This window comes from Lichenostomus cassidix, chromosome Z (assembly GCF_008360975.1).
Source record: "Lichenostomus cassidix isolate B80296 chromosome Z, HeHo_3.0, whole genome shotgun sequence".
In the NCBI taxonomy this organism is placed as follows: Eukaryota; Metazoa; Chordata; class Aves; order Passeriformes; family Meliphagidae; genus Lichenostomus; species Lichenostomus cassidix.
In genome coordinates this window covers 37,680,336-37,706,963 of record NC_139511.1, presented here as the reverse complement: position 1 = coordinate 37,706,963, position 26,628 = coordinate 37,680,336, and the positions used below count along the sequence as shown (strand labels likewise).

The following is a 26,628-nucleotide window of genomic DNA, read 5'->3' as shown; positions in this document are numbered from 1 at the left end:
TGCCCACTGCCTCCTGTCCTATTGCTCGGCATCACTAAGAAGAGCCTAGCTCCGTCCCCTAGACACACGCCTTTCAGATTACTTATACAGCGTTCGCAACACACCTGGAGGCAGAAACTCTGTCCTCGTTGAAGGGCAGCGACCAGACACCGGCAGCCCCCGCACTGCCCCGATTCCCTCCTCAGCCCGCCCCGGGCACTGCCCCGCCGCCACCCCCACACGGGCCTCACGGCGCCCGGGCCTGCACCGCGCTGGGCGGAGCCGCCGCAGCTCCGCCCGCCCCGCCCCGCCCCGCCCCGCCCGCCCCCGCGTTCCTCGCGGGCGCAGCGGTACCGAGCGCCGCCGCCCCGGCCGCTCTCGCCCCGCCTCGCCGCTCACGGTAAGCGGCGACCGCGCAGGGCCGGCTGCGGACGGGGTGGGGCGCCGGAGCCTCCTGTGTGCGGCTGCGCCGGGGCGTTCAGGCCGGGAGCGCGGGCTGGTTGGCGGCGGCAGCAGCAGCGGTGAGTCTGCGCGTGTGCGGTGGCGGCGGCCCAGCCAGGAGCGGCGGGCAGGTGGCGGCCTGGGACACGGCGGGTGAGGCCCGGCGAGGGTGGGGGCTAGGGGCGAAGGCAGAGCCCGCGGGTGCACCGAGGGACGGACGGAGGAAAGGAGAGCCCGCGGCTCGGCGCCGCTGCCCCACAGCGGGGCGGGCGGCTCGGTGGCCCCTCCCCTGCGGCGGGGCGCAGGAGCCGGGCGGGCGGGCGGCCGTGCCCGGCGCTCCGAGGGCTGTGCGGGGCCCGCTGAGCTGCGCGGCGGCCGCGGCTCTGGCAGCGCCGGAGTTGGGGTGACTTGTGCAAAGGGGAGAGCCCGAGAGGCCTGAATGTCCCGAAGTGCACGCGGGAATTCAATTTTTTTAAATCGATCTCACATATTTCCTCATCCCAGCTCGCTGAGCCTGGCAGTCCCTGTAGTCCCTTGAGAACTGGTGATGCACTGACGCCCCCGACAGGGAGTGAGCCTGGCTGGGACGAGGGGATCCCCGGGCTGCTGTTCAAAAGCGTTTCGATCTTCCCCTTTGTTTTTATTAATACTCGATGCCCGGGGGATCTTCTGCCACCGAGGCCTTTGTTCGAAGCTTCCGTGGTGGCTGATTAAGCTGCTCAGAGCTTGCCGAGCTCCCAGCTGTCTCTTGCAAGAGCTCGGTCAGCATGAGGGGAGCTCAGCTTTGCTGATACTTCGTAGGCAGGCTGACCGGGAAAGCGTGGAAGTCCTCCGGGCTACCCGCATGTCGGGAGGTTGCGAAAGCACAAAACCAGTTCGAAATAACTGGTCGGTGGAGTTTAAAAACTTACATTTCAGTCTGAAGTTGCTTGGCTTCAGTACCGCAGGCTTGATACGGCTTTCTGCGGAAGAAAGCAGGGAAAATAAGCCCTTTTTCACAAGTTTCTTGGAATACACTTCATATGAATAACAGCCTTGTTTGTGGTCAGTTTTACAGCACCCTATTTTTAATTCCTGTTGCAGAGCAGTAGGAGAATGTATAGTCTAATAGTACAAAAGAACAAAAAAAAGTTATGGTGTCTGCATGTTTTTCAAGACATCTTTATCCTTCCAATTTTATTTCTAATTTGACAGTTGACACTGTAGTATGGCTCTGTACAGCTGATGTTTTGGTGTCCTTAGTTTTTGAGGTGTCACAGCCTGCAAGCTAGTTGTAAAGAAATGATGAACAAGAAAACCTTTTTCGTAGTTTCTATTACTAAGGGTTTTTCTGTTGGTCCATGTAACAGAAAATGTTTAAATAAAATAATTAGTTTCCCTTTGTCACCTGATTCTTGAAAAGGAAAAAAAAAATTTCCCATGAAGCACTTTGTTAAATTTGTGCAAATACATGGTGTCTCTGACAGGAATTTAAAGGTGTAGCATCATGGTTATGAAAGCTACTGTAGAAGATGATGATTCAGGATGGGAACTCAGTGTGCCTGACAAGATGGAAAAGAGTAATACCAGCTGGATAGATATAACCCGGGATTTTGAAGAAGATTGTAGAGGTAAGTTGTAGTCCTTTCATTCTTAGAAAATACGGAATCCTTTGGAGGCCTAAGCATAGTTCTTTGGGTGCTTCTGAGCAATAGTTTAACCCAGGTTCAAGCTTCAGATGAATGAGCTACATTGATTCTATGTCAGCCGTGAGACTGGAATTATTATGAACCACCTCACTTTGCTTCCTCATCCAGATTGCATAAGTATCTTTTTAATTACACATTTTTAATCTTACACATTTTCACACCTTTTTTTCCTTTGCAAAGATTTCTTCCTGTCTCTTCTGCCAAGTGGAAATGTCATTCATGCATGCAGAGTCAACACCGTTTCTTTCCTGTATATTTTTGGATCTCTAGGGTCCAATAATTCATTTAATTCATCAGTGCATCATTTTTCATCTTTGAAACAAGTCAGAGTTTCTGAAATGAGTAATGTGCCTCAATAATGGGAAAACAGTTGCTTGCATCTAAACAGTGCCTTTGTTACTGTTGGATGCTACTGCTTTTTCAACTGGCTTTATGATGACATTAAGGAAAAATAAAAACATCAAAACTGCAGCTTGCCGCACACAGTTTTACATATTGATAAACACAATTTCTGTATGCCATTAAATAATTTCTCTAAATTACTTAAATCTGTGTACCCATCAAGTATATCTAAAGACTCCTTTAAAAGTACTTTTATGAGTACTTTTACTCATAAAAGTTATGAGGAAAAGCAAGTCTTTCAACAGTCTCCCTTGGAAAAGATTAAGACATATGAATAAAGGAGCAGAGGAAATAGCTGTATTCCATGCTATTCAGATGCTACTGTTTCACAGAATAATCATCATAGAATGATTTGGGTTGCAAGGGACCTTAAAGACCATCTCGTTCCAACTCCCCTGCCATGGACAGGGGCACCTTTCACAGACTGTGTTGCTCAAAGCCCCATCCAGCCTGACTTTCAGCAATGCCAGGGATGGGGCATCCACAGCTTCTCTGGGTGGCCTGTTCCAGTTACTCACTACCCTCACAGTAAAGAATTTCTTCTTAATATCTAATCTAAATGTCTATTTTAGTTTTAACAGCAAGTCCCCTTGTCCTATCAGTGTATGCCCTTGTAAAAAGTCCCTCTTAGCTCTTTTCTAGCCTTCCTTAATAAACTGGAAAGCTGCTAGATTGTCTCCATAGATCTTTTTCTTTTCCAGGCTGAAGAGCCCCAACTCTTTCAGGCTGTCTTCATTGGAAAGGTGCTCTAGTCCTCCATTCATTTTTGTTACCCTCATCTGAACTCACTCCAGCAGGTCCATGTAGTTTGGTGCTGGGACCCCAGAGCTGGATTCAGTGCTCCAGGTGTGGTCTCAACACAGCAGAGGGGCAGAATCCCCTCCATTGACCTGTTGGCCACACTGCTTTGGATGCAGCCCAGGATGTCAGCGTTTTGGGCTGTGAGTGTACTGTGTACTTAGTAATTCTAAAACTTCTTTAACTGTTAGCATAACAGAGAGGGATGAGGGGACTCTGTAAACTACTGGGTTTTTTTAGTCTTCCAGTCTTGAAAGTGCTTTGTAAGTAAAAGCATACGAAGGTGGAGTAGTGTTGTGGGTTGACCGAGGCCAGATGCCAGGCACCCACCCCAAAGCTGCTCGCTCGCTCATCCCTCTTCACAGGCTGGACAGAGGAGGGAAAATTTAACAAAGTTTGGTGTGTGACAAGACTGTCATGGAGAAGCTGTGCTAATAGGATGATTGTAATTGTGTGTTCTGTTCCTTTGTAGAATTGAAGTTAGGAGAACTGCTTCATGACAAGCTGTAAGTATGCATGTGGGATGGTTCTGGCTTTTAGATAGGATTGCTGCAACCATGTTAATGTTACCTAATAACTGCAGTTTTTTAGACTTTAAATAAAGTATTTGAAGTATATAGAATATCATAGATCCTCAGCAGTATGCATATGTTGCACCTGTATGAATGCTGAATGTATCTGATGGTGTAAGTATAACACTACATTTTCAATTTGATTGAAATTGTATTTCAGAAGTTCATAGCACATCTTAAGATCTGTTGTGATTACATTACTGAGCTATTTTGTAGGACATGCTTCTATGAAAAAATGCCAGAAATACTTTAAACTTGGTTACCTCAAATGTCACTGTCAAGTTTTTGATAAACAATCCATATGCTTTAATGTAACTTAAATAACATGCTAAAGCAGAAAGTGAGAACTCTACAGGTTGAAAGTATGTTTCAAAGAAAAGCATGTGGTAAAGACTTGCTGAATTTGTTAAAGAATGATGAATTTAGAAAATTTAAGTATTTCAAAGATTAAATTCTGTAGCCAGATAAAGGTGTTCACTTGAGTGAAGAAAAAACTGCTTATTTGAAACTAATAGCTCAGAAAACAGAAGCACACTATTAAATGAAAACCTGCTTAAAAGCGTGTGCAAGGATGTTACCAGCTAGTTATTTAGTAGAATCAAAGCAGAATTTCAGGTGTAGTTTTATATACATACGAGCATTTCAGAGCAAATACACTTCCTAGAATTTAAATGTGCCGCATGTGGTCAACTTTTTGTACTATAAAGACTGTTGCAGGAGTTCTGATGAATGCCGTAATAAAGTGAGGCACTGTATCTTATATAGGCAAGTCTTCTTTTGGTGTGGCTCTTCTGCAAGCTTTTATGCCCTGACTACAGGTGATATCTTGTCACATGCTGAGGGTTTTTTCTGTATCAGTATTCTTAACATGCCCATTTTTACAAAAGCTGGTATATTCAATATTTATTAGTCTGTGTCATTAATATTGTCGTTAGTGTGTGGAGGACATATCTTAGTTTTTTTGGGTGTGGTGTAGTAAAGAACAACTTATTCAGTTAATATCACTTTATTATTTTATGTGATCTTTTAAAAGATACTATTAAGTTTATAGAAACAAGTGTGCAGAGATATGGTAGTGGGATTATTTAGATCAGGAGTGTTCTTCATCCTTAAAGAAAGGCTAATAATATTCTTTTACTTTTAGCTGTCTCTTTTCCTACTAATTTGTTGAGATACCCTGAACTTCCTGAAACCACAACCTGTGAAGGTCATTACTAATGTTCACATACCTTATTGTCTGTAGTCAGAAAAAGGTGTACTTGGTTTATTATATGTTCTTTTCCATTAGCTCATGAAGACTACTTTGTATAAAATAATTACATTCAGCTCATTTTTTTTTAAATTTGTATTCTTAGTTTTGGTCTTTTTGAAGCCATGTCTGCCATTGAAATGATGGATCCCAAGATGGATGCTGGTATGATTGGAAACCAAGTTAACAGAAAGGTTCTTAACTTTGAGCAAGCCATTAAGGTTTGTGTGAATTTCCTGGCTTTGCCTACACTGTTTGTAAAAATAAGGAGTTTTGTCAAACTACAATTCAGCATTATTAATGTTTTCAATCTTCACTTGAAATTTGTGCTTTTCGTTTTTTATTTTGGGTAGTTAAGTAAGAAATAGCTTGTGATGTTTACCCTTTTTGTTGCCTGCATTATCACAATGATGCTAACTCTTCCAGTGAAAAATACTGTGAAATTAATGGGTATTGATACCTCAAGTAAATATATTTCGAAAATACTTTTGCAAGTCACTCTGTCCTGCCCCAAAATGTGTCTTTTATATGAAGATATATTGGTTAGCTTCTATTTAACTGGAATGGAAACCAGCTTCCTTAAAAAAAAGGAAATGAACACTTTATGATTCTTTGAGTTTATTAGCATTGAACTGAAGCTGGATAATTTACTAACATTGGCAGTAATTATTAACTTTTGATTTATGATCAAGATAAATTGATGGAGAGAGGTTGAAAGATTTTCTGTTATTTTGGAAAAAATAATGCACTGAGTGGGAAAAGTGATTTTTATGGTAAATTTATTTTGAATGGAGTCAGAGACCTCCATAAAACATTGGCTAAGTCATGTAAAATGCATTCAGGATTGCACAGATTGGGCAAATTAAACAATCAAAGTAAAGTTTGCAGCCTTTTTGGTGTTGACCCTTAAGGCAGTAAAACACTACAAGTATTTCCAGTTTAAAAAGCAGTCTTCAAAGAATTGGTCCTGCCTATTATTCCTTGTTCAGTCTTATTATGATTATACTGTTTTGTGATTCTAGTGTAGACAGTTAACTGGTTTTAAGCTTTCCTTGGCTAGTCATAAATCAGAATTATTACTTTAACATTCTGTTTGGGTAGTTTTGTGTTGGATCAGTTTTCAGCTGATGGGAAGGCAAAGGTTTGAGAATTTGAGACACATTGTGAAGCTGATCAGTAAAGCTAGAGGTGTACAATTACTCTGAACTGTTAAACAAATTTTAATTTCCTTTTTGCTTGTACAAATAAGTTGTATTCTGCCTGTGTGCTTCCATAGTATTTAGGGGTTTGGTTGTTTTTTTTGTTGTTTGTTTTCTAAGGATGGCACCATTAAAATAAAGGATCTCACGTCACCTGAGCTGGTAGGAATAATGGATACCTGTTTTTGTTGTCTGGTAAGCATTTTTCTGTTCTTTAGGTTAGATGGTTTTGCTTTCAAAATATAATCCTTTCATCCAGCTAAAAAAAAAAAAAGAATAAAGCCAGCAGAACTCCAAAAAAGATTCACCAAGCAGAAGATACATACATAGTATTTTAATTTCCATTTAGTTACTTGCATTGTCTATTATGAAAGGCTGAATTTTGATTTTTAAATTTTTTACTATAAGAAACATGGAAGATAGTTGGCAGAACCTTAAAACCTTGAAAAGATTTTACTGTTTCTGGTTTTATAAATGGATGTTATCTGATTGCGTGCTGTGTATTGATGTTTGACTGTGTTGGAAGCTGAATGTGCAGTAACTGGTAGCGCTGTTGCTCCTTTCTGTACGGCCAGAATTGACTGAGTTACAGAGGCATTTTGAGGAAAGCAAATAAATCCATTTAGAAAAAAATAAGTTAAATATCAGTTACTTGTTAATTACAATTTTTTTCTGTATATATGTGTCGTGGGTTTGAGACAGGACCCTGCCAGGAGGACGCACAAAAAAGGGCAAACAGGCTTCAAGCTTAAAGTTGCAAAAAGTGTTTAATTACTTAACAGAGTTGGAGGATAAATGCAGGCAAAAATAAACTTTTCATACAGTTTTGGTTCACTCCCCCCTCCCTCTTACGAACCTACAGTATTCACCCCCTTTCCTCCTTTACAGTCAACAAGCTGGGTGGTGGGGGGGGGGCAGGGTGTGGGGTCTCTTTTCAGTCCACAGAGCAGATTCTCAAATTTACTCATCACCACAATTCTTCTACTACAAATACTCTTTATCTCTACTTGTTTCTCTCTCTCTCCAGACAGTTTTCTGCTCTCACCCCCACCCTCTTAAGAAGCAGTCTCTGCACTCACCCCTCCTTCCCTCTCTCCAAACCAGCAACACAGACAGGGGGCAGGTTGAGGGGTTTTCTGGTCAGTCCAATCAGGAAAAGAGGTTCTCTACTTAGCCAGGGGTCCTTCCCACGAGAGACAGTCCTCTGGGAACTTCTTTGGCGTGGGTCCAATCTCATGAGCAACATTCCCACCTGAATTCTGCTGCAACATGAGTCTTTTGTCCATAAGGTGCTGTGCAGACTCTCCCGAGCTGAGGCCAGACTGCTTCCATGCCAGGAGCAAGGAAAAGGCCTTTCTCTCCCAGTCAAGGCCTTTTGCAGTTTTAACTCTTAGATGAGACTCCCACTGGTTCACAGTCTTTTCCAGGCATCCACCTCCTCCTCTGGAGTGAGCTGTGGGTGGATTTCTGCATCCTTATGGACTCCATGGGCTGCAGGAGGAATTTCTGGCTCCCCCATAGCTTCCACCACAGCTAGCAGAAAGTTTCAGCTCCAGTGCCGGAAGCACTGGAGCACCACTTTCTCCCCCCTTCTTCACTGACCTTGGCAATCTCCATGCTGTTTTCCGTCACATATTTTCACCTGCACCTCCTCCTCCTCCAACTACAAAGTGAAAGAAGTGTGTGCCTGCTTTGTTTTGAATTTCTCTTAAATATGTTTTCAGAGAGGCGTAACCCGCACCTCCAATTGGCCCAAACTTGGCCGGCAGCATGTCCATCACCTTCAGAGTCATCAGAGATTGGCTCTGCCAGACTTGATGTAAAAACTTCCAGAACTTTCACTCAGGACACACAGGAGCCATCTTTGTGCCACTCCCCACCCCTCAGACACCTCCCCAGGCCTACTACAACAGCTTCTGAGGGGTCCAAATTTCTCCTAGATGTTAAAAACACTACACTTCACTGATGTTTTGGGCCAATCAAAACCACCACAGTATGCTTTAATTTAATTTCATTTCTGTATATATGCTTTAATTTCAGTAAATGTTACTAATTATTTTCAGTTACTCTTTAAAATTACATCAGTAACTTTTTTTTAAACATTTCCAGTCAGTTTTGTCAGAAAGACATGTAAAGATCATTGTATAGAGAGTGGGGATTGTGACAAGAAGCTCTATGTTGTCAAAGAGAAAGAACCTGAAGGATGTTAGTTGTCTTATTGTCATTTGCATTTTCCATTCACTGTATATGCAGAGAAAGCTTTTAAATGTGAAGGTCTCTTAGCATAATGTCATATCTAAAGCACAGGGATTAGACTTGACCTTTATAGAAGAGGTTTATCCAATGCCAGAATTCTAGGCTTGCAACACTTCACTTGCCCTTTTTTGGCATGTGAAAGGTTGTCATGATAAGGAGTTTCTTAGTTCATTTTTGAAGCAGTAAAATGTAAAAAGAATGAATATAAAAATGAGGACTTGGCTGTCATGAGTAAAATATTTAATTTTCTTTTCCCTAGATAACATGGTTAGAAGGGCATTCCTTGGCACAGACAGTATTCACTTGCCTTTACATTCATAATCCAGACTTCATAGAAGATCCTGCCATGAAGGCTTTTGCTCTTGGAATCCTAAAAATTTGTGATATTGCCAGAGAAAAGGTTAACAAAGCGGCTGTTTTTGAGGAGGTATGTGTTTCCCATCTACTATGTTCCTATCTCCTGTGGGGTTAAATATGCTACATTATAGCTTAATGCAGGTAAAACAATATATTAGTGACATTTGTTAATGTTTGGTTCAAGAATACATACTGTAGGAACAGCTGTTCACCATCCCAAAAGTATTATTAGACTTGATGCCTATAAAATACAGTTTTCTTCAATGAAGCTGTTTCACGCTCTCTTCTGTATTTTCCTCGTGTATTGGAGCAACATAAATATTTTACTTAAGAAGCAAAGCAAGTCTTATGGCTAACCATTTGAAATACTTTTCAATTGTGGTTTTCTTCCAGTTTAATTTTTTTGTTTTTCTATGTTAGATAGTCATGATTGTCTTCTGTCTAAAATATCCATCTGGCAATGGGATCAGAGTCTTGTTTTCTGTGCTCAGAGCAATCTTTGTTTCCTCTGAGCTTTGATAAGTCATTCTTGCTGACTAAAATGGATTAAGTATGACTTAGCAGCTGTAGTTCTTGTAACATTTTGGTAGGGTGGCACTCGATGAAAATATGAAGGACATATTAGTATTGAGGATTCATGGAGAAAATAATTATCTCAAGCTGAATTTGGGTGGGAAAGTCATTCAGTGTATTCATTGTGAATGTATTCAGCTGTGTGGAATAAATCTGGACTTTTATACTTAATGGAATTACACAAAGCACACCTGTGCACACCCCCAACCACTCCCTCAAGAAAAAAGAAAAACCAGGAAAAGGACCCAAAACCTAATAAGAAAACAACTCCCAAGAAAATCCGAAACAAAATGAAAACCCCAAACCCCAGTCTGAAAATGTAACTACAGGTGTTACATTTCTCTGCGTATTCTGCATATCACTTCCTTGATTTTTTTATTTTTTAGGAAGATTTTCAGTCAATGACTTACGGATTTAAAATGGCCAACAGTGTGACAGATCTTAGAGTTACAGGTACAGTTTGTCCTTTCTTTGTGTCTGTCCAGCAGGCTCTTTCTCTTTTGACCATGTGATTACTTTCAGTCACATGTGATGAATTGCTAGGATTCTCAGCTGTTCAGTTTTTTTATTAGTCTTGTGGAAATTGCTGACTCGGTAAAAAGAGAGATCAAATTATTTTTTCTTGAAAAAAAAGGTTCAGTTATTATGTTAAGTGCCTGATCAACAGAAAAAGTACTTTTAGATGTGCCAGCAAAGTGGCTAGGCATGAGTTCCTCATGGTATAGATACAGACCACTGGAAAGTCCATTGCTTGAGTTCTGCTTTTTTGCCTCAAAATTTGTTGTCCTCTTTGGTGTAGAAAAAAATGCAGTGTAGTTGTTCTACAGCTATGAATACATGTTATTAGGTATAGTAGTCTTTTGATGCCCTTTCTTTATATATATTTGAACTTTCCATTGAGTTATTTTTGAAAAGTTTGTGAACACTTTAGCCTTGGACCAGTCAGTCTATATTCTGATCTTTGATTGTTGCATGACATCCCCACCATTTCTCACAAGAATATTTTTTTGTCGTTGGCTAGTGGGTATGTAAAGAACTTTTAAGTTTGATTTTCCCCTCAAAATTTCTTTTCTCCTGAGTGGTGTAGGTGTGTCTAGGAATGTTTCCCAGCTTTAAATCATGCTGTGATCATTTCCAGGTATGCTGAAAGATGTAGAAGATGACATGCAAAGACGAGTGAAGGTATTGTTTTCATGTTTGTCTCGTCAGTTATGTTTCAGGTGTACTTAACATAGGTTTGGGGAAGGGAGTGGGATTATGAGAAGTGAAGGAGGCTTATGTCATTATGGTGGAGTTTTTGAAGAACTGACATAGTGCTTTGTGTAACATGCTTTTAGTTTGCCTTCTGGCTAAAGGTGGTGAAATCTTCAGACTTTTGTATATTCTTTAGCAGGTGCTTCACTAGTAGTAAGTGGAGTCATGGTGTAGAAAATGACACTGTGCTGGGACACAGAAAGTACATATTTAACTTTTGGGGTTTAGCCAGATATCTCATGTAATGTTGAAGAAGTTATTTAATTACTCTTTGCCACAGCTTACAATATAAAATATTCATGCACTTTCCTTGCTTATTTGCAGAATTTACTGAGATATATCTCAGTATTACAGGAGAGTCATTTAAGTACCTGGATTATATATTAAGAAATTTTGAATTTGAAAACTGATTTTTGGGGCTATTTAACAGGTGGATGTTTTAGAGAAGGCAAAGGGATTTTATCAGTAGCTTCCCTTTACAATTTTAATAGATTATTAGTAAATTATTTGACATTTCTTTACCTTGTAGAGCACTCGAAGTCGGCAAGGAGAAGAGAGAGATCCGGAAGTTGAGCTTGAAGTAATGAATTGTTTGCTTTTTTTTCCTGGATTTCATGGATGCAAATGGGAGTTTTAAATATGGTATAACCGCACCCATCCATATAAAAAGCAGCTGGGGAAGTGTGATCACCCAGGAGCATGGTGGAGAGCTGGCAGACAGAGCAGGACACACCAGTCAGGGCATGCTGAGTTAGTGCAGGGAGGGCCAGAGTCCTGTGGGAGTTCGAGCACCACAATATAAGAAAGACATTAAGGCATTAGAGAGTGTCCAGTGAAGGGCCATGAGGATGGTGAAGTGCCTTGATGGGAAGCCATACAAGGAGCCATTTGGTCTGCTCAGCCTGGAGAAGCAGAGACTGAGGGGAGCCCTCACTGCAGTTACAACTTCCTCATGAGGGGAAGAGGCGGCGCAGGCACTGATCTCCTCTGTGTGGTGACCAGTGACCAGGCCTGAGGGAATGGCCTGAAGTTGTTTCAGGGGAGGTTTAGGTTGGATATTAGAAAGAGGTTCTTCCCCCAGAGTGTGCTGGGCACTGGAACAGGCTCCCTAGGGCAGTGGTCACAGCACCAGCCTGACAGAGTTCAGGAAGTGTTTGGACTATGCTCTCGGGCATATGATGTGACTCTTGGGGTGGTCCTGTGTGGGGCCAGAAGTTGGGCTGGATGATCCTTGTAGGTCCCTTCCAACAGAGGGTATTTTATGATTCTATGATCTAATACCTATTGCTTAGTAATTAGCAGTATAATTTTATTACAGCATCAACAATGTTTGGCTGTGTTCAGCAGAGTCAAGTTTACCCGGGTCCTACTGACTGTCCTAATAGCATTTACAAAAAAAGAGGTATGTTCATTTGGTGTTTCTGTGTTTGCATTGTGATCCTGTGAAATACTCATTTTTCATTCTTTAAGATCAAACAATTACCGTGTAGATTCAGGAGATTTGAGTTTATGTGGATGGAGGTAAAGCTTTGAATAAAGCATTACAGTTGCAAATAGTCAGTTTTTGTTCAAAGTGGGGAAGGCTAGTAGATGACATTATTATGGCCTTGCAGAAAGACAGAATATGCATTACAAAACATGTAAAAATATTAATGGATTTCTAATTACTCTTTCTACACACAAAAACAAAACTCAGAGCAAAACTTTGCTTGTTTGAGTTTAGTCCTATCCTGTGGAGTTACGTCACATTGGGCAGTGTTTTGTCTATATCAAAAGAACTGTTAGGTTTTCCTTCCATGTGATACTGAATTTGTATCTCAACATCTTTGGTCTGAGAAGAGGAATTTAATAGCATTCCATACAATTTGCCTGTTTGTTGAGTATAAGATTTCTTAATTGCTGAGAGGGAAAGGAACTTTGTTTTAGGCAAAGGGATAGAACAATATGCCCCCCAGAGTAGACTCTCATGTAGTGTATACAAGACTTTCAGTTGTAATTATCGTAAAATCTTACACACCAAAAACCAGAACGTTGAATTTATGTACAGATACATAAAATACAAAGAATGCTATTGCACAAAAATGTTGGGTTGGGTCTTTTTCAGAACTGGTTGTGTAAGAACATCAGAATCCTAATGCCCTTCTCTTTTCTTTTACTAGCATTAATTATATAGTCAAAATGTATGGGTTCATAATGTTAATAATTGTTTCCTGCCTGTCAGACAAGTGCAGTTGCAGAAGCTCAGAAACTAATGACCCAAGCAGCTGACTTGCTTTCTGCCATACATAATTCACTGCATCATGGTATGCAGGCACAGAACGATACCACTAAAGGAGGTATGTATCAAATGACACAATTTTTTTCTTTCTTGGATATGATCCCTTCATAAGTGTAAATACCTCTGTGTATTTAAAAAAAGTTGAAACCTCTATTTACTTTGAACTAAAATACTCATTATACAAATCATTACCAATTTGCATTGTTTGATTTTAATTTTATTTTACCAAGTGGTGGTTCTCCTGAAAGCAATAGTCATTTCAAAGCCAGAGATAATGTGAACTTTTGATTAGGTGCACAGCACTTCTAATCAGTATATATGCCATTTTAAAATAGGGAACAGCACTTCAATGTTTGCACAGGTGTATGCTGAAGTGTTGAGGACTGGGTTTTTTTGAAATAGTAATCATTCTTAGTTGGGTTGTTAGGAAGTTAATTGTCACTTAAAGAATTCATTTTGGCTGATTGAATAATTTGTATTATACTTGCAACTTTGAAGTGCATTCTGAAAACACAGCTTGTATGCAGCCTTTCTTTCTCTCTGTCTCTCTCCCCTCCTTCTTTAGATCATCCTATTATGATGGGGTTTGAGCCACTTGTTAATCAGAGATTGCTGCCACCAACTTTCCCTAGATATGCAAAAATTATTAAAAGGGAAGAAATGGTCAATTACTTTTCCAAACTAATAGACCGAATAAAAACTGTATGTGAAGTCGTCAACTTAACTAATTTGCACTGTATACTGGTAAGCACAAATATTTCTTACTTTTTGCCAAAAATAAGATCTAAAAATGTAACTTGAAAAAAATCATTCCATATATGCATGGTCTTGCTCACTGGAGAGAAAACAGAGAACTGTGTATGTATTTGGTGTTTCTCATTTGTTATGTTCAATTCAGTTTATTGTCCTTCCTGATACTTAATATTTTTCTTCTTTTGACAAAGATCTTTTCTTTTCCCAAACCTCCCACTTTTTCCATAATCTGTTACATAATTATGCATGTTATTGGCAAAGGCTAAGCAAGTTTCCTTCATTGAAGAGCTCTGTCTACAGCATCAGAACATAATTCTTTGCTATATGCCTGAATTTTTCAAATTCATTAAGCAGTATTCTGCACATGTGTGTATGACAGAAGAGAGCATTAAATACATATTTGTTTAAGCATGGAGTTCCCTAAATAGGCATAAAGTTAAGCACCTGCTTATATTCTTTTTTGAATAACTGATGTTACTCTTAGTTGATGCCTACAATTATTAGAAGACACTTAAATACCTGAAATATTTTTTAGTAGCTATGCATTCACTGACTGATAAAAGAGACACAGTTAATGTGTTAATTAATGAAAGGAGTGTTTGCATGAAGCACCTGGTACCAGTTAAACCTTACCTGGTTTTCAATCAATTTCGTAAAATCAATTCTGTTTTGTTTAATACCTGGTTTAGTTACATCATGATCTTAACAATCTCATAGTATTTTTTTTTTCTGTATCATCATCACGTTTCTCGTTGTAGCATTTGAAAATTCAGAAACCTTTTTGCTAAGTGACAAGTAATTGCAGAAAATCTTCATAATTTTTTCTGTTCAAACTATTCATGGTCACTTTCTTACAAGTTATGAAGCTATGCTATGTGTGTGTATACCTTTAAACAAAATATAGGTGTATTTACACATTTGTATATGTGTGGTTAGTAGAGATACAAATGTGTGTGTGTGTAAAAATTATTTGGTGTATATTTATACATGCATAAATTGGCATATTAACCTGAATTGTCTTTTTTTCTTTTCCTAAATACACATTAGGACTTCTTCTGTGAGTTTAGTGAGCAGTCTCCATGTGTTCTTTCAAGATCCCTGTTACAGGCAAGTCCTAATTATATCTGTGAATAAAGTACTTCTGCACTCATAAATTCCTGTTATTGTTTCAAGTATTTCAGTAATTTGCATTTGGTGATATTTAAGTGGTAAAAAATCTTCTGATGGTACTTCAGTTAGGTATTATGGAAGAAATACTTTGCTGTGAAGCACTGGAATAGGTTGCCCAGAGAAGCTGTGGGTGCTCCACCAAGTGCTCAAGGCCAGGAAGGTTCCCCTGCCCACGGCAGAGGGGTTAAAACTAGATGATCTTTAAGGTCCGTTTCAATGCAAACCATACTGTGATTCCATATATGGAGGTTTATGTTCTCATGTAATTTTTAAAATAATTTTTAAATATGGTCCATATTAAACCATGTGTAGAGCCAATGGAATGCAACTATTGGCAAGTGTTCATACTATGTGTGTTGTGACTTTCCACTACATGTGATTGTGTAAGCCCTGTGGGTGCCTGAGAAAAGGAGCAGAGCTTTTTCTCCAACTGCTGAAGAACGATGTAAGAAAGGGACACAACATTTATGGAGGGAAGTTAAATGAGTATCAGACACGACGGACATAAGCAGTAGCATCCATAGGGATTGGAAAACACTGGTAGTAGTCTGGAGATTTACCCTTATCTGCCTCCAGAGAAGGCACATATTTTATGCTAATCTTCAGAAATATTTTTCAGAGTTACCATCTTTAAAGTCCAAGAAATAAAAGAATTTTGCATGCATTGTCTTACGCAAGTAATAGAGCTATATTGAGTTACCTGGGAATACCACAGAAGTGTCAGATCTCAGTATTTCTGAGTCTTAAACCTTGGACCTAGTTTTGAACCATTTCAATTCCTAAAGTAATGTTACAAGTTTCTTATATTATAACTCTGTGTGTGTGTGTGTATATATATATATATATATATATATATATATATAAAATGTACGGCCAGAGCTTTCTGTTAGTAATTCTAGAGCATTACTTTTAACTTAAAACATGTTTCTGAAAACACATCTTTACTTTTAGACAACTTTCCTAGTAGATAACAAGAAGGTGTTTGGCACTCACCTCATGCAAGACATGGTAAAAGATGCCTTAAGGTCTTTTGTCAGTCCTCCAGTACTTTCTCCAAAGTAAGTGGATCTTGAATTTACTTGATTGTGTTTACTTGTCTGATGAAAAAATACTTCTGCTTACAAGAGCAATGACAAATGTACAAAAACCATACATTTTGTACTTAGTACTTAACGTATGAAGGAGTCAGTTGCTGTTGCAACACTCGTGTCTTTTTTTTATCTTGTGCTACAGAGACTGGTGGCATTTATAAAAAATATGTATGTACCTGGATATTTCCCTTTTAGGTGTTGTCTTTATAATAACCACCAAGCGAAGGACTACATTGATTCCTTTGTCACACATTGTGTTCGGGTAAGTGTGCATTCCACTTACAGCATGTTTGTGTATATGAGCACTTGGCAGATTTGTATTCACTTGAAAATGAGACCAGTTATTTTAGACACCTGGCATAAAGGGAATATTGAAGAAGTTGGCTGCCTTAAATTGGTAATGCTTTTTGAAAAGCTTGTGTAATTTTTGCTGGTTTTTTCCTGCTTCCAGATTTTTTATTTAAAATTTCACTTTTTAAAAAGGAATTTGCACCTACTACCTCTTTAAAGGGTAGTTTTATGTCACAAAACAAATGCATAGGACTAATAAAATTATTTTTACATTTTCTCCAATTTAAATTTTTTAAAAATTGTTTTAAGAGAGTCAGTTGTTGATTATGGCACAGTAAAATCTTAAGAAAATAATAGAATTACTTAGGTTGGAAATGACCTCTAAGCTCATCGAGTCCAAACTAAACCACTAAACCATGTCCCTAAATGCCACGACTGTACATATTTTAAATACTTCCAGAGATGGTGACTCAGCCACTTTCCTGGGAAGCTGGTTCCAATGCTTGACAAATTTCTTTGTGAAGAAATTTTTCTTAATATTCAATCTAAACCTCCTCTGGCACAACTTGAGACCATTTCCTCTTGTCCTGTCACTTGCTGCCTGTAAGAAGGATGACTCCCACCTGGCTACACCCTTCTTTCAGGCACTTGCAGAGAGCAATAAGGTCTCCCCTGAGCCTCCTTTTCTCCAGGCTAAACACCCCCAGCTCCCTCAGCTGCTCCTCACAGGACTTGTGCTTCAGACCCTTCACCAGCTCCACTGGTCTGCTCTGGACATGCTCCAGCCCCTCAGTGTCTTTCTCTTGTTGTGAGGGGCCCAGAACTGAACACAGGATTTGAGCTGAGGCCTCAGGAAAATCACTGCCCTGGTCTTGCTGGACACACTGTTTCTGATACAAGCCAGGATGCCATTGGTCACCTTAGCCACCTGGGCATGTGGCTTTAGGCGTAAGAAATACCTCTTCTGCCCCAAGCATTTTGTTCTGGTGGCATTCCTAAAGGATGCTCACTTAATCTGATATCAACTTGTATACAGAGAAATTGGTTCTTGCATTGCTCCAGAGTGCTTGCATTCCTGCTAACTTGCACTTTGTAGGGAGTATTAAGGAACCCACCTTCTAATATAGATGTATAAACCATGTGCCTAAATAGACATTACAGTTCTTCTGTCGTTTCAAAGTTGCATTGATAATTTAAACTTACACTTCGCTTCTTTCAGCCATTCTGTAGTCTGATTCAAATCCATGGACACAACAGAGCTCGTCAGAGAGATAAACTGGGTCATATTCTTGAGGAATTTGCCACACTACAGGATGAGGTAATGTCCTAGGCAGCAGGCTAGCAATCGTAATTCCAGATATATCACTGCCAGAGTGAAGCATGGTATTAGATTCTAAATGAATGAAGCAAAATCCTTTAGGACAAGCATTCCTAAAATTTAGCTCAAGATATTGTTAGGATGCATGCACAATCTTTGTGTTAGATATTTTGAACAAAAACATACCACACTTTTTAAGACTAACTTTGTCCAATAAGTAGACTTCAGGAAAGTCTGTTGTGATGTAATTTAATAGTAATTGCACAGCTTTTAGTCTCTATCCTGCTTGTGATTGTTAGTCTTCAGGATGTAACCAGAGGGAGACAGACAAGGCATGCTTACAAGGCACCTTTGAAAATTCAGCCTTATACTTAGGTAAGATGTAAACTGCAAAATTTTATAATGATTAAGAAGGAAGTAAAAACTAGCTCTTTAAAATATGTGCACCGCCTGATTTTGGACATCTCAAGAATAGAGAGGGAGAGATGAGAAGAAAAAATATATTTTCTCTTGCTGGAAATATGTTTCTTCAGCAGTGAGAGCTATAAAATAATAAAATATTTCTCAAGATGTAGATTGCAAGAAGAATTGAGGAACTTGGAGATGGAGGGAGATTTTGTGTGCTCCAGCTTTTTTCAAGATAGTTTAATTGAGTTTGTTGCAGTACTGTAGCTGAGGCATTTTTTTTCGTTTTGTAGCAGGTTATATGGATTGTTCTGTTCAGGATTACTGATGATATTCCAACTGTGAGAGACTTCTTGTCTTCAATACAATTTGGTTCTTAAGACAAAAGTTGTCTTAGCAATATATTTATTACTCTGGTGGAACACAGTGTGTTTTTTGCATGTTAACCTTATAAATTTTTCAATGTGCCTAGGTTTTAAAAAAAAAGTAATTATTTCCAATATAGAACAATGAACAACGGTGTGTAATGGGTTCTGAGTTCCAGTGCTCATGTGACTGCTATGACGGATATACAAGTAATGTACATTTTAATGTACATCTCAATGTACATTTAAAAATTACAAATTTTACCTAATTTTCTTGCTGTATTACTGTATAGAATATTTTTATTCTGTGCAGCAGAATTTACTTACGTGAGTATCCTTCCAGTTTTTTGACAGTTCTAGACTTATTTTGGTCTTGTAATCTGGAGCATGAATATACTGACCCAATTTATTAAGATTTTATTTCTGGCTTGGGGTGCTATTTCAGTCAGATATTTTTCCTCCTCTGTCTGTTACTCTGAGGTTTGTTTTTTTTTTTCCCTAACAGGCAGAGAAAGTAGATGCAGCACTTCATAGTATGTTACTGAAGCAGGAACCACAAAGGCAACATTTGGCTTGCTTGGGCACCTGGGTCCTATATCATAACCTTCGTATTATGATACAGTATCTTCTCAGTGGTTTCGAGTTGGAACTTTACAGTATGCATGAATATTACTACATCTATTGGTAAGAATATGCTTAAGTGACAGCTGTTGGAGGAGGGATGCTCCCAGAGAGCTATAATTACAAATATTTGAAGGAGGGTCTTCAGATACGATTTTATAATCTCAAGTTTGCTCATCATTGTGTTTGGTTTACCTATTTATAATATTACAAGTGAAGAAAAAGAAATTTGTTGGTCTCAAGTTTTCTGGACTTACTAAATATTGTACTTTTTTTCCTGAAATAGTAATTGACACTCTGTTTAGCTTTTTGGCACAGGGTCTTCTATTGACAAAGAATGAAAAATGTGCTGATTTTGGTATGCAGGAGAAGCAGAGCATGCAGGAGAAGAGCAATTTCCTTTATTCTCTTCTGGTTTTGTAGTAACAAGAATGATAATCTTGTTGATCTCTAGTACTCTGGAAAAGTTCTGCGAAGTTTTGAGTTATAACTGTAATTAACTTCTTATTTGGAATGTATTTGAAGAGACATCTTCTGCCTTTATTGAAAATGATTGCATTATATGGAGACGGAATACTTTTCTTTTTCCACCTCCATTCACATTATTTCTCATAGTTAATAGCTTGGGTGAAAAGATAAACGTGGGGGTTTTTGGGGTTTTTTTGTAAAGCTACCAAAAGACTCCTATGTGAGCTGTAAACCTTCTTACTGAGAGATTAGAGCAGTTCAGATGATGCAAATTCAGTGCATTTCTTTGTGTTTCTGTGTTGTTTCAACAGTGGATTGAGAAAATTAATATTCCAGAAATTACCAGAAGATGTCAATATTCTTTAAGTAAAACCTCAATAAGTAATGCCAACTTTTATGTAAAACAGTATATTTTTTTACCTGCCCATATTTCCTTCTACCATTTTAATAAAATCCCTCTTAGCTGGAATTGTCATGTCAACTGCTTTCTTACTTTAGTGAAGAACAAAAATGAGAAGTTTGAGAGGTAACGTGCAAATGACACTCAAATTTCTCAGTAATTTTTCTTCTGAATTATAACTTTTTATGAACTCTTCCTACATTTTCATTGTGCTTCAAATGTGTAATTTTTTTCTGTTATTTTTTCCCCTATTCTTTTTGAAGTCAATCAAGATATTTATTGGACTCAATTCCACTTCCAATGAAATTGTTCAAGATGTCTGAAAAACTCTGAAAGAATTGAATGTGGATGTTGTGTGTCTATGGGCTTGGCCCCTTTATGTAATTCACAGCTTTTTAGTGCTTGGAAAAGCCAGTAGTAATCTTGTTTGTCAGAATAAGTCATAACAAAAGTAGAAAAGGCATTAATATAGTATCTTTAAAAATATATTTCATCTGCTGGGGGAAGGAAGAGTTCTAGAAAAATTTGATCTTACAGGTGTTTTGAAATATGAAGCTTAGACTTCACTTAGTAAATGTGTAAGAAACTTGCATACCTTGAGCTGTTCGTGGTTGAATCTCAACCAGAACAGGAACGTAGACTGAAGTGTTGATTCCAGCCATGCAAATCAAAGAATTTGCCTGCCTGTAAACATTGTCCTTTGCTAGGACATGTCCTTTAGATCCTGGAGTAAGTGCCTTGGTGCTCTGCAGGGATGTGCACAGCACAAGCGCGTGGTGCGCTAACAGCTCTGTACCCCCTCCATGCAGGTATCTCTCCGAGTTCCTCTATGCCTGGCTGATGTCAACGCTGAGCCGCGCCGATAGCTCCCAAATGGCAGAGGAGAGGATAATGGAGGAACAACAGAAAGGCCGTAGTAGTAAGAAAACAAAGAAAAAGAAGAAAGGTACCTAGGTGTAGAGTGTTAACTCAAGCCTTCTTTTTTTTTCCCTTGCACGCAGCCATGTAGAATTCAAATTCAAAATTTATAGAGCCAACACCAATATGGGTAGCAAAAATATCCTAAAGTTTATGAAGGCTGAATGTAAAACTTTTGAAGAACTTCCTATTTAGTTAGTTATTTACTTTCAAATAAATCTTTCAGAAAAACAAACTCATCTATATTTGCAGTCATCACTTGTGTTATGTGTTGGACCTTCTCAGAGGCTATAATTCCTGCAGAATTATGCTTTTAGTGACTGTAACTAGATTCAAACACTAGACTTCCTAGTCTAGTGCTAGACAGCATATTTCTGTAATTTCTTTTTGGTTTTAGAAATTCTTAAAGCAGGTTTCCTAATTTTACAATGGTGAGTTTCTTTTCCACCTTTTCAAGGGGAACAAACAATTGGATATGAATAGTTCAGGATTATATCTGCTAAGTTCCCTTGTCTCTAGAAGTTCAGAAAATCATTAATGTACTTTATACTTAAGGTGCCAAGTGTTTGGCAGTTTGGCATTAGTTAAACATGAAGCTAAAGGGAAACTTACAAGAATGCTAAAGGGACACTTAGAAGAATGCTATCAGGATTATTAGGATAAAAAGTGTTTTAACCTTTTAGCCTTCGAAGTTGAAAAGATCCCTGAACTAAGCAAACAGGCCTCTTCTCTACGCACCGTTGAGTTTGAGGCTGTTGTTCAGCGTTTTATAGTGTTACGGGAATACCATTGACCAGTTTATTTCATTGAGAGCAGTATGGTGTTCATGTGACTGGTGTGTCTTGAGGTACTTTATGTAACTAGGAGCCAGGTGAGCAGAAATGTATGTCCAGGCTTTGCATACTTCAGTTACTTTAAAATACAATTGAGAGTTATGTCACTTTGTGGAAATTTGGAAGAACTCTTTTGATCTGAAATTACTACATGTATTTACATTGAATTAAAAATATTTTTATGTAAAATTTGCAGTTCGTCCTCTCAGCAGAGAGATCACCATGAGTCAAGCATATCAAAACATGTGTGCTGGGATGTACAAGGTAACTTATTTGTGTTCTATTATTTTCTTTTTTTCTGTAATAGGGAGTGTGGATACATTGCATGCCTTCTGTGTTTGTAGTGGGGCTGGAAATTAAGTTCAAGTTTTTAATTTTATATGGTAAATTCTCTATATTTTTCTATCCTTCCGGTTATGCTAAATTTTAACTTTGATCTTCCTTGCAGCAAAATATGACTTAAAGCTCATACGTTGTCCTTTTCTTTTAGACAATGATCGCATTTGACATGGATGGCAAAGTAAGAAAACCTAAGTTTGAACTGGATAGTGAACAAGTTCGATATGAGCACAGATTTGCTCCATTCAACAGTGTTATAACACCACCCCCTGTGCACTACCTGCAATTTAAAGTGAGTAATCTTAAAATGTGCCGCCCATGCTTTTGTAGAAGTCATTTACTCACCTGCTTTAGTTGTGTGCAAGGAAGATATATTGCATTGAATTCTTTAAAAATTTAGATGCTAAAATGTTTAAAATTTGGTTTGATATGGCAGTTTGAGATGCCTTTGTTGATTTGCAGGAAAATAAAATCTTGTGGAAGTCTATTAACAGACTTCTTGGCTCTGGTTAATGATAGCAGATTGTTTTTATTAATGCAGCAAGCAAATGGGAAAACAAGAATGTTAAGTTTGAGTGGTATTTGGAAGGGACCAGTGGAGACTTTTCTTGTCCAGTCTCCTCCTTGAAGCAGCATTATAAATCACATTAGCTGTGTCTTTGTCTAGCCAAGTCTGAAAAAATTAAGGTTGGAGATTTTCCAGCTTCTTTGGTTAAACCTGATCCAGTTACTTTTTCTTGTCCATTAAGTCTTTGGGTACCTGATTGAGGGCTGCACTACCCTTTTTTCCTAATGTCTAGCTGAATTACCAAACCACAACCTGTGGCCTCTTACGTTATACTGTTTGCCATTATTAACAAGGAGCCTTTGTCTTCTGACAGCTTTGTAAATGTCTTTGAAGTAGTTGTACGCTGCTGTTAAAATTACCCATTAGCATCCTTCCTGTCTAACTGAAAAAGTCCAGGTCCAATGACTGCTCCTTGCGGCTCATATGCTCTCTCATATGCCCAGCATTTCCACATCTCAGCATCAGTTCAGCATCTTTGTTTAACTGATTGGATCCTGCCCTGGATGCATTATTACTCAACACAAATACTGAGTACAAGATGATAACCTTCCTTCATCTGCTGGCCATACTGCTGCTTGTATGCTCCCATATGAGGCTTGTCTGATTTGTAGTAAGAGCACTTTGTTGGCTCATATTCAGCTAGGTGTTCGCAGTACCCCTGCTGCTCACCCAGCTGGTTATTAATCTCTCCTTACTTGTGGGGTCAGTCTGAACTGGAACAGTACTGTTTTCTATGCCAGTCGCTCTCCTCAATTTAATTTTTTGAATTGTTGAATACTTACTTTTTCCTCCCAGTTTTTTCCTGTAATTTCATACACTGTTGCATAGCATTATTAAAGCAAATGAATGTCAATTTGTTCAAGATAGGGACTTCTATAAAGATTATGAGAATTTCATTGTGCTTTGTGGTATGGTAGTAGTTGCGCACTGTGATGCTGCTTGGGTTTTGCCATTTTAAATGTTTTTGACTTCAGTTTTGATTCTTACAATAGTATTTAGTTGATATAACTCTTCTCTTGACTATAGCAATTTGTTTTCATTTAAGGTGATAAAAATACAGTTTCCTGGTAACTTTTAATTTTATATATTTTAATATATATTTATGTATTTCTGTAACATATTAGGAAATGTCTGATTTAAATAAGTATAGCCCACCTCCTCAGTCATCAGATCTCTACATGGCAGCTAGCAAGCACTACCAGCAAGCTAAAATGATTCTTGAGAATATTCCGAATCCAGACAATGAGGTAAGACTGAAATACTAGGAAAAGGCGTATTTGCTCAAAATAGAATAGCTCCGTTTTCAGCTAGATCTGCTTGAGATCCAAAATGTACTTCATTGAAATGCTGAGCAAAGCTGAGTGCTTTGATTGAGGAGTAGAGAGAGGAGAGTAATGGCATCTTGCACAGTGGTCTGTTTCAGTACCTCAGCTAACATAAAGTTGTGCTCACTGTTAAAAAACCTCTCTCTGCTGAGGACCCTAGATGCTGGATAGCAGCTTGTTTCCTTCTTGGATGTTGCCTTTTAGCCCTTTTCTAAAAACATAGGAGTTTTAACAAGACGGTGATAACATGCCTGCTGTGCTTATTTGGAATCTAGTCATTCAAGTGGACTCCTGAGAGGTGGGGAAAAGAGGTTGGAGTATCATTTGGATGAAAAGAGGATTGAGTTTGGTAGTTGTCCCCTAGAGCAGTTTTCTCAGCTGAGCTGTTAACATGGGTAGGAATTTCTCCCTCTTTGTCCATAGCCTAAAACCGTAAGTGTCTGTGACTGGAGTTTGGAGCAAGGAGGATGCTTTTTTTGTCACATCTAAGCAGGTTAAGAATGCTTACAGGATTAGGTCCTCCAGAGAATTTTGGAATCACTTTCTCTTCTCTGGATCCTGGTGGTACTCACACATGAGCTATCTATTTGACGCAAACCAGGACAGTTAAGAGGTAGTTTCTGAGCATGTTCAGAGCACTTCCGTGCAAAAAGCCACCAGTTTCATACAGGACTTTCCTCTCACCATTGTGCTGCAATGTTGAAGGTTACATGCCTAGATTCTGTCTATACCTTTTTTTGTGTGAATGCCACTGAACTTGCCATAGTTTCCGTGTTTATGTTCAAGAATTATTAAAGCTGTGGTTTCTATGGTCTGAATTTTTTTTAAAAGTGACTATTAAAATAAATGCACCCTTCATTAAATTTAATTAATCCAGCTGTTGTACTTAAAAGCAAATACAAAACAGTCTGATCTCTGTTAAACTGATCCTATAAGAGAACTGCTGTATTGCTAATAGTATGTCAACACTAGAGTGGTACATTTCAAATAATTTTGAGGTCAAATGCTTTGACTTGAAGACTTCTTGCTGTTTTGTGTTCAGGTAAATCGAATTCTAAAAGTTGCAAAACCCAATATTGTGGTCATGAAGCTGCTGGCTGGAGGCCACAAGAAAGACTCTAAGGTAAGGAAATGCCAGCTCAATTGAATGTAAAATGTAGCAATACTTACATTAAGGTTGGATTCAATGATCTGAAGATTTTCTAACCTGAATGGTCCTGTAATTCTATGTAACACCACCACAGATCTCTTAGAAGCCAAATGAGCAGATTTGAGCCATAGTTACTCTAAGAACAGGGAAAGAAATTTATTTTTCACTTGGAAATGGTTCTAGTTATCTAAACATGGAAAACTCTATGTTTTGAGAAGAAAAATTGGGAAATGCATGTAGGACAACATAGACTAGTAAGGGTATTCTTCAATAGCGGGAACAAGCAAGTATATCAGCAGCTTGTGTGAACAAAATCATGAGTGTGCTGGCTCCCACAATTAGCAGGTGCCATGAGGACTGGTTTTGTTTTTTTTCAATCTGTTGCTGTTAAATTTTTTTTTCTGTTTGTAGGTTGTTCTCATTATGAGTATTAAATGCGGTAGTACTGCTGTTTAATGTTTTAAATCTTTTCTTTGTAGGTTCCTCCAGAATTTGACTTCTCTCCTCATAAATACTTTCCAGTGGTGAAGCTTGTTTGAAGGACAAGGATTTTTTTAGGATACCTGAATATCTGTGTAGCAGATACCAGCTCTAGGAGGGAATATATAGTGCTGCACTCAGACTACGAGGGACCTCCAGGATAAAAGTACTGTTATGTGGAAATATCTGTAGTGTGCTGCTTTTATGTGATTTGAATGACAACTGCTGTTTTAAAGTGGTTTGTATAAAGTTTAATGAATTTTATGCGTGAAGCTGATTTTAATCAACTGTATTATTAAAGAATGTTGTACCTTAGTTGACTTTATTACAAATTTTAATCATAAATAATTTTTATTAATGCATTCTGACAAAGTGGATTATGAACTGAATAAAAATCATGCAATAGAGCCTCATGTCTGATATGCACAGCTGAGCTACTGCCATTCTGCATTGAACAAAGTCACATGGAGATTGTGAGTTTCCATGTTTCTGCTTGATTATCAGAATTGCTGACTTCTCAAGTAGAGAAAGGGTGGGGTTTTTTCTCACCACATCCTCCCAGCTAAAACAATCTTTATAGAAATCAAGAGCAGATGCAAATTAGTCGTTTAGCTGTTGAGTGAATGATTCCTTATTGGAATTTGTTTCTTTGTTATCATTCTCAAAGTGCTGGAGAATCTGCACAGCAAACGCTACAGACTAGCAATAGCACAGACACTGAGGACTCTATTTTAGCTACTCTGCAACTTTGTTACAATCCCAGTGCTTGCTCTTGCAAAGGAGGGATTGCTACACTTGCATGATCTTTATTCTCGGTTTTTGACTGCAATGGGGCTGCTGGACCCTACTGCATTCTGTAGTAATTGACTGGTAGATATCCGAAACAGGGGAAGCCCCAAACCTCCCCTTCCCTTCCTGGAATGGTTCTGCCTCCCAGGCTTTCAGACTTGAAATAATAGATGTAAGCTGTTGTGTTGAGCAACCTTTTGCTACAAACAGAGGAAAAAATGTTCAAAAGCTGACCTGGCCCTACTAAAGGCCAAGTCATACCTAGGTCATACAAGCAAGTCCTTTTTTGGAAAGGAAA

The 26,628-nt window shown here is 38.7% G+C and overlaps 1 protein-coding gene across 3 annotated transcripts; it reads left to right on the top strand.

Moving 5' to 3' along the window:
• Positions 1 to 314: 314 nt before the first annotated feature.
• On the top strand, positions 315 to 25,948 carry NAA35 (N-alpha-acetyltransferase 35, NatC auxiliary subunit). 3 transcript variants are annotated; one of them, XM_085042629.1, is made up of 23 exons: positions 316 to 573; positions 1,887 to 2,030; positions 3,781 to 3,814; positions 5,236 to 5,350; positions 6,449 to 6,523; positions 8,844 to 9,011; positions 9,901 to 9,967; positions 10,653 to 10,696; positions 11,298 to 11,348; positions 12,087 to 12,170; positions 12,990 to 13,104; positions 13,612 to 13,790; positions 14,847 to 14,906; positions 15,921 to 16,027; positions 16,256 to 16,322; positions 17,571 to 17,669; positions 18,945 to 19,123; positions 20,738 to 20,874; positions 21,876 to 21,943; positions 22,170 to 22,310; positions 23,711 to 23,833; positions 24,954 to 25,034; positions 25,541 to 25,948. In XM_085042629.1, the coding sequence occupies exons 2-23, from the start codon at positions 1,907 to 1,909 to the stop codon at positions 25,598 to 25,600; spliced, it is 2,178 nt and encodes a 725-aa protein (XP_084898755.1). In that variant the 5' UTR covers positions 316 to 573; positions 1,887 to 1,906; the 3' UTR covers positions 25,601 to 25,948. The 3 variants fall into 3 exon arrangements, with proteins under 3 accessions (XP_084898758.1, XP_084898755.1, XP_084898757.1); XM_085042631.1 differs by having other exon boundaries at positions 360 to 379; XM_085042632.1 differs by lacking the exon at positions 6,449 to 6,523 and having other exon boundaries at positions 315 to 573.
• Positions 25,949 to 26,628: the final 680 nt, after the last annotated feature.

Bases quoted from the DNA above. Each gene is read 5' to 3' on its own strand.
- NAA35 (XM_085042629.1), top strand. From the start codon at position 1,907: ATGGTTATGAAAGCTACTGTAGAAGATGATGATTCAGGATGGGAACTC. The intron at 2,031-3,780 runs GTAAGTTGTAGT...GTTCCTTTGTAG, and splicing joins TTTTGAAGAAGATTGTAGAG to AATTGAAGTTAGGAGAACTG. The intron at 19,124-20,737 runs GTAAGAATATGC...CCCTCCATGCAG, and splicing joins GAATATTACTACATCTATTG to GTATCTCTCCGAGTTCCTCT.